This window comes from Vipera ursinii (genome assembly GCF_947247035.1).
Source record: "Vipera ursinii genome assembly, chromosome: 2".
Lineage (NCBI taxonomy): Eukaryota > Metazoa > Chordata > Lepidosauria > Squamata > Viperidae > Vipera > Vipera ursinii.
In genome coordinates this window covers 26,164,038-26,181,642 of record NC_139513.1, presented here as the reverse complement: position 1 = coordinate 26,181,642, position 17,605 = coordinate 26,164,038, and the positions used below count along the sequence as shown (strand labels likewise).

Below are 17,605 nucleotides of genomic sequence, written 5' to 3'. Positions count from 1 at the left end.
GGCAGTCACCCATAATGGTACTACTCACAGCATCCGGCCTCAGTGTTTAGCCCAGTGGACACTTAATTGTTAGAGTAAAGGAATATGTTGTACGGCAAAGAAAGTCTAAAGACCAACAGTTAAGACAGTCAAGATGGTGACCAGTACTATGTAATCAACATCTTGCCCATTTTTTTTTACATTTATTGCTCTCTTTTTAATTTTTTTTTATCCTCCCCTGCAGATTCCCCTCTCCCCCAGGGGCATTCTAACAAGTTAACATTTTACAGGGAGGGTCTTCTCAGGGTACCGCCGGTAAAAGATTGCCGGCGGACAATACCCAGGGGGAGGGCCTTCTCTGTGGGTGCGCCAGCCCTTTAGAACCAGCTGCCTGTAGAGCTTAGGACTGCCCCTGACCTTCACTCATTCTGCCGGGACCTGAAGACCTGGCTCTTTGAGCTCTCTGGCCTGGTCTGAGAATATTAATTGGGATTTTAACTGTATTTTAACTGGGGTTTTATTGCAAGGTCCATATAATCTTTTTAATTGTTTTTAATTTTTGTAATTTGTTGTATTGTTTTTAAAAAAAACCTTGTGAACCGCCCTGAGTTCTACAGGAGAAGGGCGGTATATAAGTCTAATAAAATAAATAAATAAATAAATCTTGAGAGGATGAAATGAGTGTTAAACCTAGCAGGCAGTTTGAAAGGGGTGGTGGTGGTCTCTTTTAAAGATTACATCTATAAGCTGGTGGCGCAGTGGTTAGAATGCAGTACAGGTAGACCTTGGGTTATGACCACAATTAACTCCTAAATTTATGTTGCTAAGTGAAACATTTGTAAAGTGAGTTTTGCCCCATTTTACAACTTTTCTTGCCACAATTGTTAAGTGAATCACTGCAGTCATTAAGTTAGTAACATGGTTGTTAAGTGAATCTGGCTCCCCCATTGGCTTTGCTTGTTAGTAGAAAGAGATCACATGACCTTGGGACACTGCAACCATCATAAATAGGAATCAGTTGCCAAGTATCTGAATTTTGATCATGTGACCATGGGGATGCTGCAACAGTCGTAAGTGTGGAAAAACGGTCATAAGTCACTTTTTCCAGTGCCGTTGTAACTTTGAACAGTCAATAAATGAACGTAAATCAAGGACTACCTGTACTAAAAGCTGACTCTGTCCACAGTCTGGAGTTTGATCCTGATGGACTCAAGGTTAACTCAGCCTTTCATCTTTCCGAGGTTGGTAAAATGAGGACCCAGATTGTTGGGAGCAACATTATAAACCACTCAGAGAGCACAGTGGTATATAAGTGCTGTTGCTATTGCTATATAGTTAGTCCTCAACTTATAACACTTTGTTTGAACTGTTTGTTTCCTAGTTGTATGTTTTCTGGTCATGGTGATTCCTGCCTTGCTTTGGACTGACACCGTGCCTTCACTTGGATTGTGCCTTGGAAACTGTGGACTTTTCTTGCCTCATGAACTCTCTTATGTTGTGGATTTACCTTTGTGTGGACTAGCATTGATTTGTTTATGGCTGGACTTAATTGGGACATTTGTGGGTTTTCTGGTGAAGGGAATTGCTGGGGAATATTAACAAACCCACTACTAGACCACAGTTATGTGTGTGTGTGTGAGCGAGGAGGACAGCACAGGACTACCTGTGTTTGACACCATTTTAGAATTACCATTCAGGATGTCACAACACAATTCTCTCTTCACCAGTTGTTCATCTTAAAGTCTCTTCTAGTTTAGTGCTCCATTACAGTAGCAAATCTAGAGACCTACTTCCTGCTTTTCATCCAGATAGAGCTGATTCATCTTTCTGTTCTTTTCTGCCCTAAACAAATAAAACCGTAAAATATACAAATAACTCCTCCTTGGCGTCCTACAACTAAAGGAAACACATCCACCAGGAATTGAGAAGGAGGCTGTTTTCCAGTTCGGGTGCTAGCTTGTGTGTGCTCCTTCCCTTAATAACTCCATTTACCGTAGCTCATGGCTGAGAGATCACCATGTCTGGAGCAAAATATGCCAGGTTTTAAACCAGTCTGGGTAGTCAGGACTTTTAACATCTCTCTGGTCTGCAGGCCATCATATATCCTCCTATGTCTTTCCTCATCTTGCGGTGTTTGTACATCAACCTGCTGTGTGAGTCACAAGAGGCACCCATCTGTGTTCCTGGCAGGGCTTTTTTTGTCACAGAACGCTCAGAACGGAGTTCCGGCACCTTTTTTGGATGGAACCTTGTAGGGTAGGCAAGGCGAGTTGTACGACATGTGTGAGTTCCGGCACCTTTTTCTTTTACAAAAAAAGCACTGGTTCCTGGCCAGTTACCACCCTCATTTGGAATAAAAGAGAATACAGGAGTAAGAATAACTGGGACTCGGTTATCTTTTTTTGTTTTTGTCAAGAATCTTAAATCCCTCAACCAGGGTTAGCTGGAAAGGACACCTATTTAGAACTAAATAAATTCGGAGAATTTTTTTCCCTCTGAGACAGTTTGGTTTTTGTTCTACACCAGAAATAAACTAATCTCTTATATCTTACACTCAAAAGTCCCAAACTACTAGGTGCCCCAAATCTTCCCTCTTGCAGTTTAGGAGTTATGTCTGGAGAAGAAATAAGGTTTTCTCATTTCTGCTGTTTAACCACTGAGAATTTTAAATTCTTGTCAATCTAATGAAATCAGCCAGAGGTGAAATAAATTTTTTTTATCATCCTCCTTGATTTGTAACAAGCTGTTAAGTAGCTGGTTCTTCCCAAACAACACACTGTGTTGCGCTCTCTCTCTCTCTCTCCCCCCACCCCCAAAAAAGACACTGCCTGGGGCAATTATAGCTGTAAGTATAATCCAAGTAGTCCTTGATTTATGACCACAATGTAGCCTGCAATTTCCTTTGCTAAGCAAGACAGCTGTTCAGTGAATTCTGCCCCATTTTACGATCTTTCTTGCCACCGTTGTTAAGTGAATCAATGCAAGTGTTAAGTTAGTAAAATGGTTGTTAACTGAATCTGGCTTCCCCTTTGAGTTTGCTTCTCAGAAGGTCACAAAAGGCAATCGCATGATGCTGGGACACTGCAACCATCATAAATACATGCCAGTTACCAAGCATCCCCATTTTGGTCACAAGTGGGGAAAATGGGCATAAGTCACTTTTTTCCAATGCTATTGCAACTTTGAACTGTCACTAAATGAATGGTTGTAACTCGAGGACTAACTGCATGCAAGTTGGCTGAGTGGGGAACACAGTAAAGCTCAGTGTTATAACTGCGAGCTTTTTAACTATCATTTATAAATTTTGAGTTGGTGCTAGGTGTGAGCAGCCATCACAGTAAATGCTTCAGGGATGAGGATTTTCAATTTTCCAACAAGTAGTTGGCACTTTCTGTTCGATTTCTCCTCCTCCTCCTCCTCCTCCTCCTCCTCCTCCTCCTCCTCCTCCTCCTCCTCCTCCTCCCTCCTCTGAAGAGTTTTGGCTGGCTGCAGTTTTCTAAAAATCCTCCCTGTCACCCCTCACCTCTCTCCTAAAAGCAGGATGGATATTTGATGGAAAGCCATGCTTGGGAATCTGGAGGCTGGCCAAGCAGCTGCAAAATTGGGGTTGGGGGTGGGGTAGGTGAACAGGAAGATGCTTAAATCAGAGAAGTGGCAAAAGAGGAAGCTTAACTCTTCCGTTGCCAGGAAGAACCAGAGCGGCAAGAAAGCCATTTTCTCTTCTTTTATTCTATTTTATTCTGCTCTGTCTCCCAAGACTTGGGCAGATTTTGTTATCCCCAGCTACCTGATGCTTTGAACTGGCTGTGCCTGAGCCTTCTTTGAATATAGGGCAAAGAAACCGGGAAGAATAGGGCTGTGAAGGGTGTGTGTGTGTGTGTGTGTGTGTGTGTGTGTGTGTGTGTGCATTCACTTGTGCATTTGCTCTCAGAATTGAAAATCAGTTGACCCCGGAAACCCCTCAGCCGTTACCATTTAAAATATTCTGTCTAGGACAGGGGAAGGAAGAAAAAGCTGGATCCACACAATGTAATTTTTCCAGCTCATTGCCATAACATGCAGCATGGCCTTCCTCAAAAAAAGAACTACCATGGCTACAATAGCTCCTCTTATTTTTATCCTCCAAGATTTTGTCTAGATGTTAGAGGCACTAAAGAATAATTATAGACAGGAGAAACAACAACAAAGGATATTGCCTGTTTCTCCCTTCTCAGCTTCCCAAAAGCCTCTTGGGAATAGTGTGACTTATGAAAACTATGCTGATGCGTTTTAGGATGACCTGATATCTTCCAGATATTGGGACAATTTCCATCACAGAATCATCAATCTAGGAGTACCCGGTCTGGGTGTTCTCCTAATACAGTGGTAAGATTCCCCAGCCAAAGTGGACACGGCAAAGATTTCTGGGATTTTTGTCCACACATCTGGAGGACGCCACAAAAGGAAGGTAACACCATCAGTCAGCAGCAAGACTTTGGAAAATATTTTTACAGCGCTCAGTCCAAATAGATGCTTTATAATACGGAAGTCAAGATCACAAATCATCTAGCTACAAACATCTCCATCCGCAAACATTGATGTTTCTCTGACTACCAAAAGTGTTTGTGTGTATTGAGAGAGGAGGAGAGTTAATTATTTTTGAAGCATATGATTAGGACATTTGAAACAACAATTTAGAGGTTCAATTTATAGCAGGAAAAAAAACAACCCACGCAGAGTTTAAATTGCCTATTATTCTCTTGTGCAGTGAAGTTAATTATGATGCTACGAATTTCTGTTTAGTACTGCTACAACAGCAATTACAAAATTAAATATTGTCTGTGATGTGCAAAAGTGTCATAGAGAAGGCAGTGTTTACCTGCGTCAATTAAAAGACATGCCCTGTGAATTATAGTATCTTCCTTAATATACAACTGAATATTGAATTATTTTTTTTGCACTTTCAGAATCAATGTAGGACAGGGGTGGGCAATTAATTTTCTCAAGGGGCTACGTGACAAATTGGGACTTTTGCGGAGGGCCTATCCAATAGGGCTGTGAAGGTGCATAAGCACGCATGCATGCACATACATAAACTGGGGTCAAAAAACGGCAAGTGCCTTCAAAATAGAAGCAATGCAGTTGTACTGCATGCACGGCATACACTTATTTACATTTGATTTCTAATTTCTAATTGAGGTCACGCACACTGGACAGGGACACCCAAAGGGCCAGATAGGGCCCGGGGCCATAAAATGCCCAGGTCTGATCTAGGAGAACCAAGATTTAGGAGGAAAGTGTCTCTCTAAGAAAGAAGGCCAAGAAAAATCAGGACCAATGAAGAGGCAAGGAAAGCTTAAATTTCGTATCTCTTCTTCGGATCTCAGATCAGGCAAGATCACTTTTTCTTCCTGTGTGGCACTTCTGAACAAGGCTCCTGCTTCCCTGTTGCTAATGGCAGTTTGTTCTCTCACCCAGCTGGGCAGCGACAAAAAATACCAAACAAAGTTTAAGGGGCCAGGTGCTCTCCACACCTTACCTTCCTGTGCCTGATGAGGTGTAAAATGACAGCAACACATCTGGGGGTTACGACAGCTAGCTTATTGAAATGTCAGGTTAGTGCTGTGAAGAGAAGCTGTTTTCTTTAGGAAAGTGAGGAGGAACTTTTAAGAAATGTTTCATTTTAGTTGGTTGTTGTTGTTATTATTATTGTTGTTGTTGTTGTTATTGTTATTATTATTGCTGTTAAAACTTTCAGTAAAGATTATATTAAAAAAAGAAATGAATCCAGAACAAAAGGACCATGATCCTAACTCTTTTACACAAATCTATCTTGTAAGCTCGCTTAATTCTGGGGCTCAAATTTAATACTATTAAACTGGAAAAGCTACAAAAGGATGCAACTAGAGTACTCAACTTCCTTTTAAGGAAACACTTGGGTAGATAGAGGCATGTATAAAGCAGGGGTCCCCAAATCCCAGGCTGCCGCCCGCTACCAAGTCACAGCCTGTTTCCAACCGCACCACGCAAGCGATGGGCAAGTGTGCACCCGTGAAGCTCCACTTGTGTGAATGGTGGGTCCTGGCAAAGCTCCACTTGTGCGAGCAGAGGGCGTTTGTGATCACGCGTGAAGCTCCATTCCATGTGAATGGAGCTTTATGAGCGAGCACTCTCCGTGCACTCTGCTCAAATGCCCTCCACTCGTGCGAGTGGAGCTTCGCATGCGAACACACACGCAAAACTCCATTTGTGCGACTAGAGGGTGTGTGTGCCTGCCGCTTGCACTAATGGAGCTGTGCGCGCGCACGCGTGCCTGTCACTCACGACATACCGCGCTGGGCCAGGCCGCCAAGGTTGGGGACCACTTAGTGTAGAGTACCAGAATCATGGAGTTGGCAGGGACCCCAGAGGTCATCTGATCTAACCCCTGCTCTGGATAGGACCCCCTAGAGCAGTGTTTTCACAACCTTGGCATCTTTTAAGATCTGTAGATTTCAGCTCCCAGAATTCCCCAGCCAATATTCCACACAACTTATAGATGCCGAGACTGAAAAACGCCGCAATAGAGCATCTTTGACAGATGAGCAACTGTAGTGCCCAAGATTGGACACAATGTTCCAAATAGGATCAGACCGGGCCAAAATAGAGTAGAACCATTAATTTCCATTAGTTACTCTAGGCCAGGGGTAGGCAACCTTGGCTCTTTTATGACTCGTGGACTTCAACTCCCAGAATTCCTGAGCCAGCCTACCCCTGCTCTAGGCAGATGATCATTAACCCTAAAATAACGCATGCCTTTTAAGCAGCTGCATCATGCTCTGGCTTTGGTTTTAACCTGCAGCAGCAAGCTTCTCTCCCTCCCTTATCAGGTGAAGTTGAATTATGAGACATTCTGAACAGGCAAGAAGAAACTTTTCACTTGGGACATAAGTCAAACCACAGACACCGGGGCAGTTTTAAAAGAGGATTAGCAAAATTAATAGACAGAAAAATATCAGTACTCATGATAGTTGCACACCTCCTCCAGGATCAAAGCCAATATCCTTTGCAGTGCCAAATGCTCAGGAATACAAGACGAATGGGTTTATGCTAAAAAAAACCCTCCGTTGATGTCTACTACGTCTATTAGAAAAACAGACTTCTGGACATAGAATAGAATAGAACAGAATAGACCTGGAAGAGACCTTGGAGGTCTTCTAGTCCAGCCCCCTGTTCAAGCAGGAGAACTATACCATCTCAGAGAAGTGACTGTCTAGTCCACAGGTCTGCAACCTGCGGCTCCCAGTCCTCTGCCATGTGCAGTCCAAAAAAAACCCAACAGTGGGACTAAAAAGGTTCAACCAATCTAATCTTCTCTGTATCATTCCAATTTTAGTATATGTGCTGCCGAAGCGAGTTAAAAATTATAGACCGATATCGCTTTTAAATACAGATTACAAGATATTTGCTAAGGTTTTGGCTAATAGACTGATGAGGGTTCTGCAACAGGTGATTCATGGGGACCAAACGGGGTTTATTAGTGGTAGGCAAATGAAAAATAATGTGAGGCATATAGTTGATGTGTTAGAGTTTTTGGAAAGGAACAACCAGATCCCTGCGGCGCTAATTTTTCTAGATGCTGAAAAAGCTTTTGATCAATTGAATTGGCAATTCTTGATGAAAGTTTTAGACAAAATGGATTTTGGGGAAAATTTTTTACAACTGATTAGGGCATTATATCAAAAACAAACTGCCCGAATTATAGTTAATAATAGTCTGACAGAAGCATGTAATATTGAGAAGGGCACAAGGCAAGGGTGTCCGTTATCGCCCTTGTTATTTGTGTTAACATTAGAGATATTATTGGTTAAAATACGGAATTCGGAAAAAATTAAGGGGATACAAATTAGAGATCAGGATTATAGATTGAGAGCATTTGCAGATGATCTGGTTGTTACAGTGACCCAGCCAGAGAACTCTGTTGTGGACCTGATGGAGATAATAACACAATACGGGAAGGTTTCTGGATTTAAAGTTAATATACAGAAAACCAAAATTTTGGCCAAAAATATGACAGTTTCGCAAAAGGCTCTCTTAGAAGGATTAACTGGATTTGAGATTGTTAAAAGGGTTAAATATTTGGGGGTGCTTTTGTCGCCCTCTAATACAAAGTTATATAAAAATAATTATGAAAAATTATGGGGGAAAATTCAAAAAGAATTGGAGAGTTGGGAAAAATTGCAATTGTCTTTGTTGGGACGGATCGCAGCAGTGAAAATGAATGTCCTGCCTAAATTTTTATTTTTATTTCAAATGATACCGATTCTTAAGAAAGATTCTAATTTGGAGGAATGGCAGCGAGGTATCAATAAATTTGTTTGGGCAGGGAAAAGGCCACGAGTTAAACTTAAGATTATGCAGGATACTCGTGAGAGAGGTGGTCTTAAAATGCCCAATCTTAAACTATATTATGAAGCTGCTGCGTTAGTAGGAATAAGTGATTGGATTAATTTGACACAAGAGAGATTATTAAATCTTGAGGGCCACGACTTGTTGTTTGGCTGGCATGCATATTTGTTGTATGACAAGAAGGCAGACAACGTGTTTAGAGTGCATATTTTAAGACAGGAATTGTTGAGAGTTTGGAAGAAGTATAGACATAAGCTAGATTGTAAGATACCACTGTGGGCAATTCCAAAACACGCAATAGAAAATATACATGCTGGATTCAAACATGATGTGACTACGTACAAGGAGATCCTAAGCTTGGAAAGAAATGTTTGGTGTTTGAAATCATATAGCCTCTTGCGAGAAGAGAAGGTTGTTCAAAATTGGTTTCAATATACTCAGTTACGGGCCAGGTGGAAAGAAGACCAGAAAAATGGTTTTACAATGACTGATGAAAATTTGATAAAGCAAATCAGAAATCAGGGACCAGCACATATTAAACGGATATATCTTGCGTTGATAGAGATTGATTCAGAAACAGAACTTGTTAAGGATTGTATGATAAAATGGGCCCAAAACATCCAGGAAGTTATTACAATGGACACGTGGGAAAAGATTTGGGTGAGGAATGTAAAATTTACACAAGCTCAAAATCTAAGAGAGAATTTTTACAAAATGTTTTATAGATGGCATTTAGATCCTAAAAAGCTTGCAAGTATGTATCCGAATTATCAGCCTAAATGTTGGAGGTGCGGTGATGAAGACGCAACATATTTTCACATATGGTGGACTTGTAAAAAGGTTAAAGCCTTTTGGATAAAAGTCTGGTGGAACATGCAGAAGATTTTTAAACAGAGGATAAAGTTTTGCCCGCAACTTTTTTTGTTGGGAATAATTACAGATGCTACAGTTGTGGACACTAAGCTGATGTTGAATTTAATTACGGCAGCAAGACTTTTGATAGGTCAGTACTGGAAGAAAGAGGAACTGCCGACTATAGAAGAGTGGACTTTAAAGGTTTCCGACCTGGCTGAGATGGCGAAGATTTCGGCCTATTTGAAAGATCACTCGCAAGAACGCTATATTATGGAATGGAGAAAATGGATTGAGTTTATACAGAACAAGTATAGGGTTAAGAAATTTCATGTAGCATTTGAATAAGTCTTCTTTCTTTTTTTCTTTTTCTATTTTGGTTTTTCTATATATATTTAATATTACTAAGGTTTGTTTTATCCTATATAAGCTAGAGAGTGATGGATTTTAGAGTTTATAGTTGTTAGTATATGGTTGTTTATGATTGTTTTTTTATATATACCTTGTATTTAGCTCTGGGAAGTCGGGGGGGAGGGGGGAGGGGGGAGAGGGAGGGGGGGAGGGAGGGAGAAGGGAGGGGGAGGGGGGATTTTTAAAGAAAAAATTGTATGTTAAAACTTTTCAATAAAAAAAAAAAGTTCAACCAATCAATTCAAATATGCAGGGTAGGTGCATATCTCACCTTGGCTCCACTCGTCAGTCAAACCCTGTTCTGTGCATGCGCGCATGTACGCACATGGGCACACATTTTTTGCGGCTCCCAGTTTTTCCTTTTGTGAGGGAACTGGTTCTGAGTGGCTCTTTCACTGTTTCAGGTTGCTGACCCCTGGTCTAGTCTCTTCTTAAAAATCTCCAGAGATGGGAGTGCCCACGATTTCTGGAGGCAAGCTGTTCCACTGGTTAATTGTCCTCACTGTTAGGAAGTTTCTCCTTAATTCCAGGTTGCTTCTCTCTTTGATCAGTTTCCAACCATTGTTTCTTCTCATCCTCTGGTGCTTTAGAGAATAATGTGACCCCCTCTTCTTTGTGGCAGCTGCTCAAATACTGGAGTACTGCTATCATGTCTCCCCTATTTCTTCTTTTCTTTTGACTAGCCAAACCCAAGTCCTACAGCCGTTCTTCGTATGTTTTAGTCTCCAGGCCTTTGATCATCTTAGTTGCTCTTCTCTGAATTTTTTCCAAACTCTCAACATCTTTTTTGTGATATGGTGACCAAAACTGGCTGCAGTATTCCAGAGGTGATCTTACTAGGGTTTTATAAAGCGGTACTAATACTTGGCGTGCTCTTGATTCTATGCCTCTGCATATACAACCCAGGATTGCATTACCTTTTTTGGCGGCTGCTTCACGCTGCTGGCTCATAGTCAGGTGATCGTCTACTAGGACTCCAAGGTCCCTCTCACAGTTATTGTTTTTAAGCCAGGTCTAGCCTAATCTGTACTTGTACCTTTGGTTTTTCCTGCCTAAATTTAAAAATTCATTCACCTCTGTACCAGCTTTAGTTGGTCTTACTCTGTGACCAACAAAGCAGATCATTCATAAATTAGATCAGAAACAAACTGTGTGCTGAATTAGGCCCAAAGCATCTATCAGTGAAAAGAGACTGATTCTAAGCTGGCTGGCGTGCTGCCATTCAGTCACCCCAACTGAAAGGACCCGATGAATTCCCTCTGGGAATTCAGCTGAATGGTAGTTATAAATCCTAGGCATATTGTCTTGGCCAGACCTGGGAATTTTATGGTCCCCAGGCAAGTACATGGATAGAGATTGTTTCATAGGAGTGTATGCCTTCCTTACAACTTGGTGAGCCTCTGCAGACTAATAGAGAATATAATTTGTCCCATCAAAGGGTAATCAAACCAGAGTTCTCACTCAAGGAACCAATGACCACGATCAAATTATCCTATTTTGGACACATTCTGCACAGACCCAGATCTCTGGAGAAGCTCTAATGCTGGGAGAAGTGGAAGGAAAGAGAAGAAGAGGACAACCAGCAGCGAAGTGGATGAGCTCAGTTACAGTGGCAATGGATGCACTGTTAAGAGGGCTTAAAAGACCAGTTCGGACAGATCATCCTGGAGAATATCTATATCTATAAGATAGAATATCCATCTACTGTATATCTGTAAGAGCTGTGATGGCGCAGTGGTTAGAATGCAGTATTGCAGGCTAACTCTGCTCACTGCCAGGAGTTTGATTCATTCGATCCTGACCGGTTCAAGGTTGACTCAGCCTTCCAGCCTTCCGAGGTTGGTAAAATGGGGACCCAGATTGTTGGAGGCAATATGCTGACTCTGTAAACCGCTTAGAGAGGGCTGAAAAATACTATGAAGCGGGACTGCTCCCGACCTCCGTTCATTCCGCCGGGACCTGAAGACCTGGCTCTTCGAGCTCTCTGGCCCAGGCTGAGAATTTTAATTTTAATTTTAACTGGGGTTTTTATTTGTTCAGGGATTGATATAATTTTTTTAAATTGTTTTTAACTTTTGTATTTTTCGTTTTAATCACCCTGTAAACCGCCCTGAGTCCTTCGGGAAAGGGCGGTATATAAATATAATAAAATAAATAAATAAATAAAATATAAGTCAATTGCGACTGCTATCTATTGTATGTGGTCTCTAAGAGTTGACACTGAATTGACGGCACATAATCCATCAATCAATCAATATCAAAAAGTAATTTTGTTTCCAAGTCTTCTAGCTGGCCAGTGCTCCTCTTGACTCTGAAAGGGAGGATAGCATATAACAAAAAGGAAGGCATCACCATGGTTTTAATTAATTTAATTTTAATTGCCAAAGCCCATTTTCCTTGCATAAGATGATGGAAGGAATAGGTGGAGGAGCTAGCAGGGAAAATCTAGCCTATGTGCAGAGTAAAATGGTTAACAGCACAGAATCTGTGATGATGTTGATAAAGATATGTTAGTCCGGGTCAGCTTAACACACCAAGGCCGTGGTTTCCTCCCTCCTTTCAAATTGGTACCAAACTATACTTTCGATATGACACAGAGGGAGGGGAATATGAATGAATGCATGACTTCAAAGTAATCCTATCAGCTGCTTATTTTTAACTGGATTTAAAAGAAAATGGGGGGAAAATTGTCATGGGGAAAATAGAAGGCAGGAGTATTAGGTGAGTTCGCCAATTTGAATTCAAGAAAAATGAATGAATAAATGAATGAATGAATGAGCAGGACAAAAGTCTCATCATCATCATCATCATCCTTAGTATTGCATCATAGCGTTTGGACCATGTCCTCCAGCAAACTTCTTAAAGGTCACGAGGGATCATCAGCTTGAAAAACAATATGACTGGGAATTATGGGAAAACCTGAAGGACAAATTGCCTGGGAATTCCATTCAAAACCATGTGAATTACATGCATGGGATATGCGCAAAGTGAGATCCCCAAAGGCCAATATGTTCTATTATTTTTTTTTATCAGAGAAAATATTAGGTTGTTCAAATGTCACGCATCAAACAAATAGGTAAGTCTTTAGAAGAAAACGGCAATGCATTCAAACTTTTAACGTAATTGATATAACAAATTGCCTGTGGGCCCTGACTTTTGGTACACCCTGTGTAGATTTACATCCATGTGCAATAAATGTGATGTCGTAAACCACCGAGAGTCACTTAGATCGAGATGGGTGGTGTAGAAATTTAATAAAAGGGCACTTACTGCTGAGAGCTGGACACAGCTAGAGCTGACATCATATTCAATGTAGGCCACCTCCCTGCCATCCTCCGTTTTCCCATCCTTGGTATAACAAAGGTCCCTGGTTTGAGTTATGAAGTGATCTACCTCCTCCATGGGATAAACGCAGAGTGCAGATTCCTCACTCAACTTCCCCAAAGAAGCCTGCCAGGCAGAAAAAGTCACAAAAAGTGCATCTCCCACGTGTCCTTCTCCCCCTGCCTGTGCCACATAGGCTGCCTGCAAGAGGCTATAGCTCTTCGTTTGGCTCCTGCAGACCAAGGGCAGCTCCACATAGGAGTAATAGTGGGCGTCGTCCAGACAGATCCGGGAAATGTACGTCTTGTATTCCCGGGACTGTGACTTGAGATCACGCCGGTAGAACAGGAAATAGACACTGGAACCATGAGTGAACGACTTGATAAAATGGTGGCTATATTCGGAGAGTCGACCCACAGCCAACTTGGCTGTTTCCTCGTAGGAGAAGATGGAGTGGGAGTCGGGCCCCGGCACCTCTCCAGGGTGGGCCCTGAGATTGCGAGTTGTGATGGGAGGGATGCTGCCTCCCACACCCCGACTGGTGTATCCTCGGCCAACAAAGAGCAGTGGCACATTTTCTCTGGAGTAACCGATCAGCCCCACGGTGGAAATATTGGGGTCATTGGCTACCACATATTGAGTGTCTCCTGGTGTCCGGGGTTGGAAGAGGACATGTTTAATGAAGCCAAGACTCCTCTTCTCACAGATTCCCTGCCACACACTGCCACAAACAATGAGTTCCTTCTCCAGCGAGTTGATCAGTAGGAGTTTGATGTAGTTGTCGGTCTCCAGAGCTTGGGGACAATCCGGCTTGAAAATAGGAGGAAGACAATCCTTGCTGTCCAAGATCGGGCCCATGGAAACTGCTTCTTCTAACACGAGGTTTGGGGTCAACTGGAAAAGGAAGTTTGTAGCCCCCAGATACAAAGTTCCTGAATCGGGATCCATAATCAAGTGAATAAATCTGGTGGCATTGTGTGAAAAGGTGGGGTACCGTCGTTCCTGTGGAATTGCTGGTCCCAGGAAACATAGAACAGGGAGAAGGAATGTCCCCAGAGGCATCATACTTATCCTACAAGAGAGAAGATGGCAGAGGTAAGGTTATTTTTTCTGAAATTTTCATAACACAAAGAGGCTGTGAGATTCATTTTTTTATATATATTCCGTTTTGCATTTCCAAAAACAAAGGAGATTATGCTCATTCGTAAGTTTTTAATGTATTATCTGCCATCTCCTTGGAGATAAAGCTCCTTTGGGCATTTTAAAAGGAAAGAAGAATATAAATGTAATCAATACAATTTACTAGATATAAATGTAATTATCACTGCTACACTCTAGGCCCTAAAGCACAATTATTTCAAAGCTGGAGGATTAAAACCATACCACGTGCAATTCTTATCTTGCAGCAGTAATTCAAACAAATTATAATGTTCAAATCTAACTACATCCTCCATATATTGGAGCAAAATAATCAATAGGAAAGAGTAATTGTCAAACCATATGCAGCTTTTTTTTTTCTTGAAAAAAATCAGAATCACAGATTTACCTCCTATTCCCAACTCCTAATGTGTGCATCTAGTAATTAGTCCTGCATGGAGTTAGAGAAGTTAAGAACAAAAGCTGAAGCACACTCATATATTAATATTTGCACATTTTCTTTTGAAAGGGTGTATGGTATTGTACAGGTAGTAGTCCTTGACTTACAACAGTTCACTTAGTGACAGTTCGAATTTACAACAGCACTAAAAAAAGTGACTTATGACCATTTTTCACACTTACGACGGCTGCAGCATCCCCATGGTCAGGGGATCAAAATTCAGACGCTTGGCAACTGATTCATATTTATAACCGTTGCAGTGTCCTAGGATCACAGGATCACCTTTTGCGACCTTCTAACAAGCAGAGTCAATAGGGAAGCCAGTTTCACTTAACAACCGTGTCACTAACTTAACATCTGCCATGATTCACTTAACAACTGTGAGAGGAAATGTGGTAGAATGGGGCAAAACTCACTTAGAAAACGTCTCACTTAACAATGGAAATTTTGGGCTGAATTGTGGAAGACTACCTGTAGGCATATTTTATTTATTCTAAATATAGGATGGGTGGTCTCTGGAAGAAAATCACATAATTTCACAGCCTAATTTTAGAAAGAGTACGACAATGATGCAAAAGAATCATTTGGTATAAGCAGGGGTAGGCAACCTTGGCTCTTTTATGACTCATGGACTTCAACTCCCAGAATTCCTGAGCCAGCTGAGGGGAAAGGGAGAGGTTTCCAAGCTTAGCTGTGCTGGCTCAGGAATTCTGGGAGTTGAAGTCCACAAGTCATAAAAGAGTCAAGGTTGCCTACCCCAGTATAGTGGTTAAGGTGCTGGTCTAGAAATCAGGAGATTGTGAGTTCCAGTTTCCGCCCTAGGCAGAAAAGCCAGCTGGGTAATTTTGGACCAATCATTCTTTCTCAGCCCAACCTACCTCACAGGGTTGTTGTTGCAGAGAAAATAAGGGAAGAAGGAGTATTATGTATGTTCACTTCTTTGCATTACTTATAAAGTAACAAAGGCAGGATTAAAAAAACCCCAAATAAAAACAATAAAACAAACCCAATTAAAACAGAATTAACTTATGTGTCACTTTTTTTCAGCTCAACCGACCTTATAGGATTGTTGTTGTGGGGAAAATAGAAGGAGAAAGAAGTATTCTATATGTTTGCCACCTTGAGTTACTTATAAAATGATAAAGGCAGGATAAAAATGTAATAAATAAGTAAGTAGATAAAATTCATAAACTCATTTTTATTATTTTCCCTCTGATCACAAGATACTTTTTCTCTCGTTAAAGCAACATACATTCCACTAATAATATCTAAACTTCCCGTATAAACAGGAAGGATAAGAGCCAATAAAATCTAAATCCAACTAGCCACCAGTTAATCTTTACTGATTACAGCCAAGGAGTCTTGAAGTAAAATTTGCAAAGCCAATGAAAATATAGAGAAACCAGGGTGGTCTTGCTCCACATCTATTGTTCCCCTCCCCCTCCCCCTCGACTTTGCCTCTGCTAGCTAGGGCTGATGGGAATTGAAGTCCAACATCTTGAGAGCCACAAAATGGTTGTATGAGACCACATAACGGTTGGATTTATACAATAAATTAAACGCAATAAAGCAGGGAAAAAATGCTCTGTCCATATAACAAGCTGTGTCTGAAAAGTTGCTCTAATATAGGATCGTGACTGCATTCTCAAAAAGTGGGTCACGACACACACACACACACATCCTAGGAATTGCAAGCAATTTAGAGGGGACACAATTAAAAGAATTGGCTTGCACAAACAAAGCAGCAGCGTTGTCAAAACTCATTTAGGGCTTTGCCCTCAACTTTGCCTGCATAGGCTTCTAGTGTGTGTTGCAGTACTGCAAAGTTTGAGAATACAAAAACTATTTTTAAAAAAATTATTAGAATTGTCTGGTATGCTTATTTCTTGGCCAGCTCTAGTCCCAATGAAATCATGCCTTCTGCTCATGAAAGAATCACACACAGTCATTTTAACTTTAAAGGGGTTTAAAGTTGATAATCCCTATCCTGATCTGATGGCCTAGTTCACACAATACCTTACGACAATCCTTGGATTCACACAGCTCACTGATTAGAGAAACTATCTAATCTCACTTCACTCTAATTTAGTACAGAAAGTCTTCAACTTACAACCACAGTTAGGAGCAGAATTCCCGTTGTTGAGCAAGTCATTCAGTCACACCCAATTTTATGGCCTGTTTTGCCACAGGTGTTAAGTGAATCACTGCAGTTACATGGTCATTAAGCGAACCCGGCTTTCCTCATTGACTTTGCTTGTTGAAAGCCAGCTGGGGAGGTCAAAAGGGGCATCGCATGGCCCCAGAACCTTCCAACCACCCCGCAAAATACAGCACTTGAATTTTGGTCACATGACCATGGGGATGCTGTAGGGGTCGTCAGTGTGAGGACTGGTAATAAGTGACTTTTTTCAGTGCCACTGCAACTTTAAACTTTCACTAAGTCGAGGACTACCTGCATGTTGTGCAAACCCATCCACTAAGTCAGGTTTCTAAAGGTAAAGGTAAAGTTTCCCCCGCACACGCGGGCTAGTCGTTTCCGACTCTAGGGGCCGGTGCTCATCTCCGTTTCGAAGCCGAAGAGCCAGCGCTTGCCCGAGGACGTCTCTGTGGTCATGTGGCCGGCATGACTAGACGCCAAAGGCGCACGGAACGCTGTTACCTTCCCACCGTAGTGGTCCCTATTTTTCTACTTGCATTTTTACGTGCTTTCGAGGACTACCTGCATCAAACGCCCTTCGCCCAGTGCGCTCCCACAGGGAGGGTCTGTTCAGGGTTCCGCCGGTGAGAGATTGCCGGCGGGTGACACCCAGGGATAGGGCCTTCTCAGTGGGGGCGCCTGCCCTCTGGAACCAGCTGCCGGTGGAGCTGAGAACTGCCCCCGACCTCCGATCATTCCGCTGGGGCCTGAAGACCTGGCTCTTTGAGCTCTCGGGCCCAGGCTGAGGAGACATTCATTTTAATTGGGGTTTTTAATAGTACAGGGTCAATTTAATACTTTTTAATTTGGTTTTTTAACTTTTGTATGGTGGATTTTTTTTAATTCCCTGTAAACCGCCCTGAGTCCTCAGGGAAAGG

The 17,605-nt window shown here is 41.8% G+C and overlaps 1 protein-coding gene across 1 annotated transcript in view; it reads right to left on the bottom strand.

Annotated features, from left to right (window-relative positions):
* The window catches only part of PLXNB1 (plexin B1), a 141,381-nt gene that overhangs the window by 91,648 nt on the left and 32,128 nt on the right, over positions 1-17,605 (bottom strand). Inside the window, exon 2 of the mRNA XM_083355930.1 lies at positions 12,880-14,005. Within this exon, the coding sequence (XP_083212056.1) occupies positions 12,880-13,998 (1,119 nt within the window). The 5' untranslated portion in view covers positions 13,999-14,005. The remainder of the gene's footprint in view (positions 1-12,879; positions 14,006-17,605) is intronic.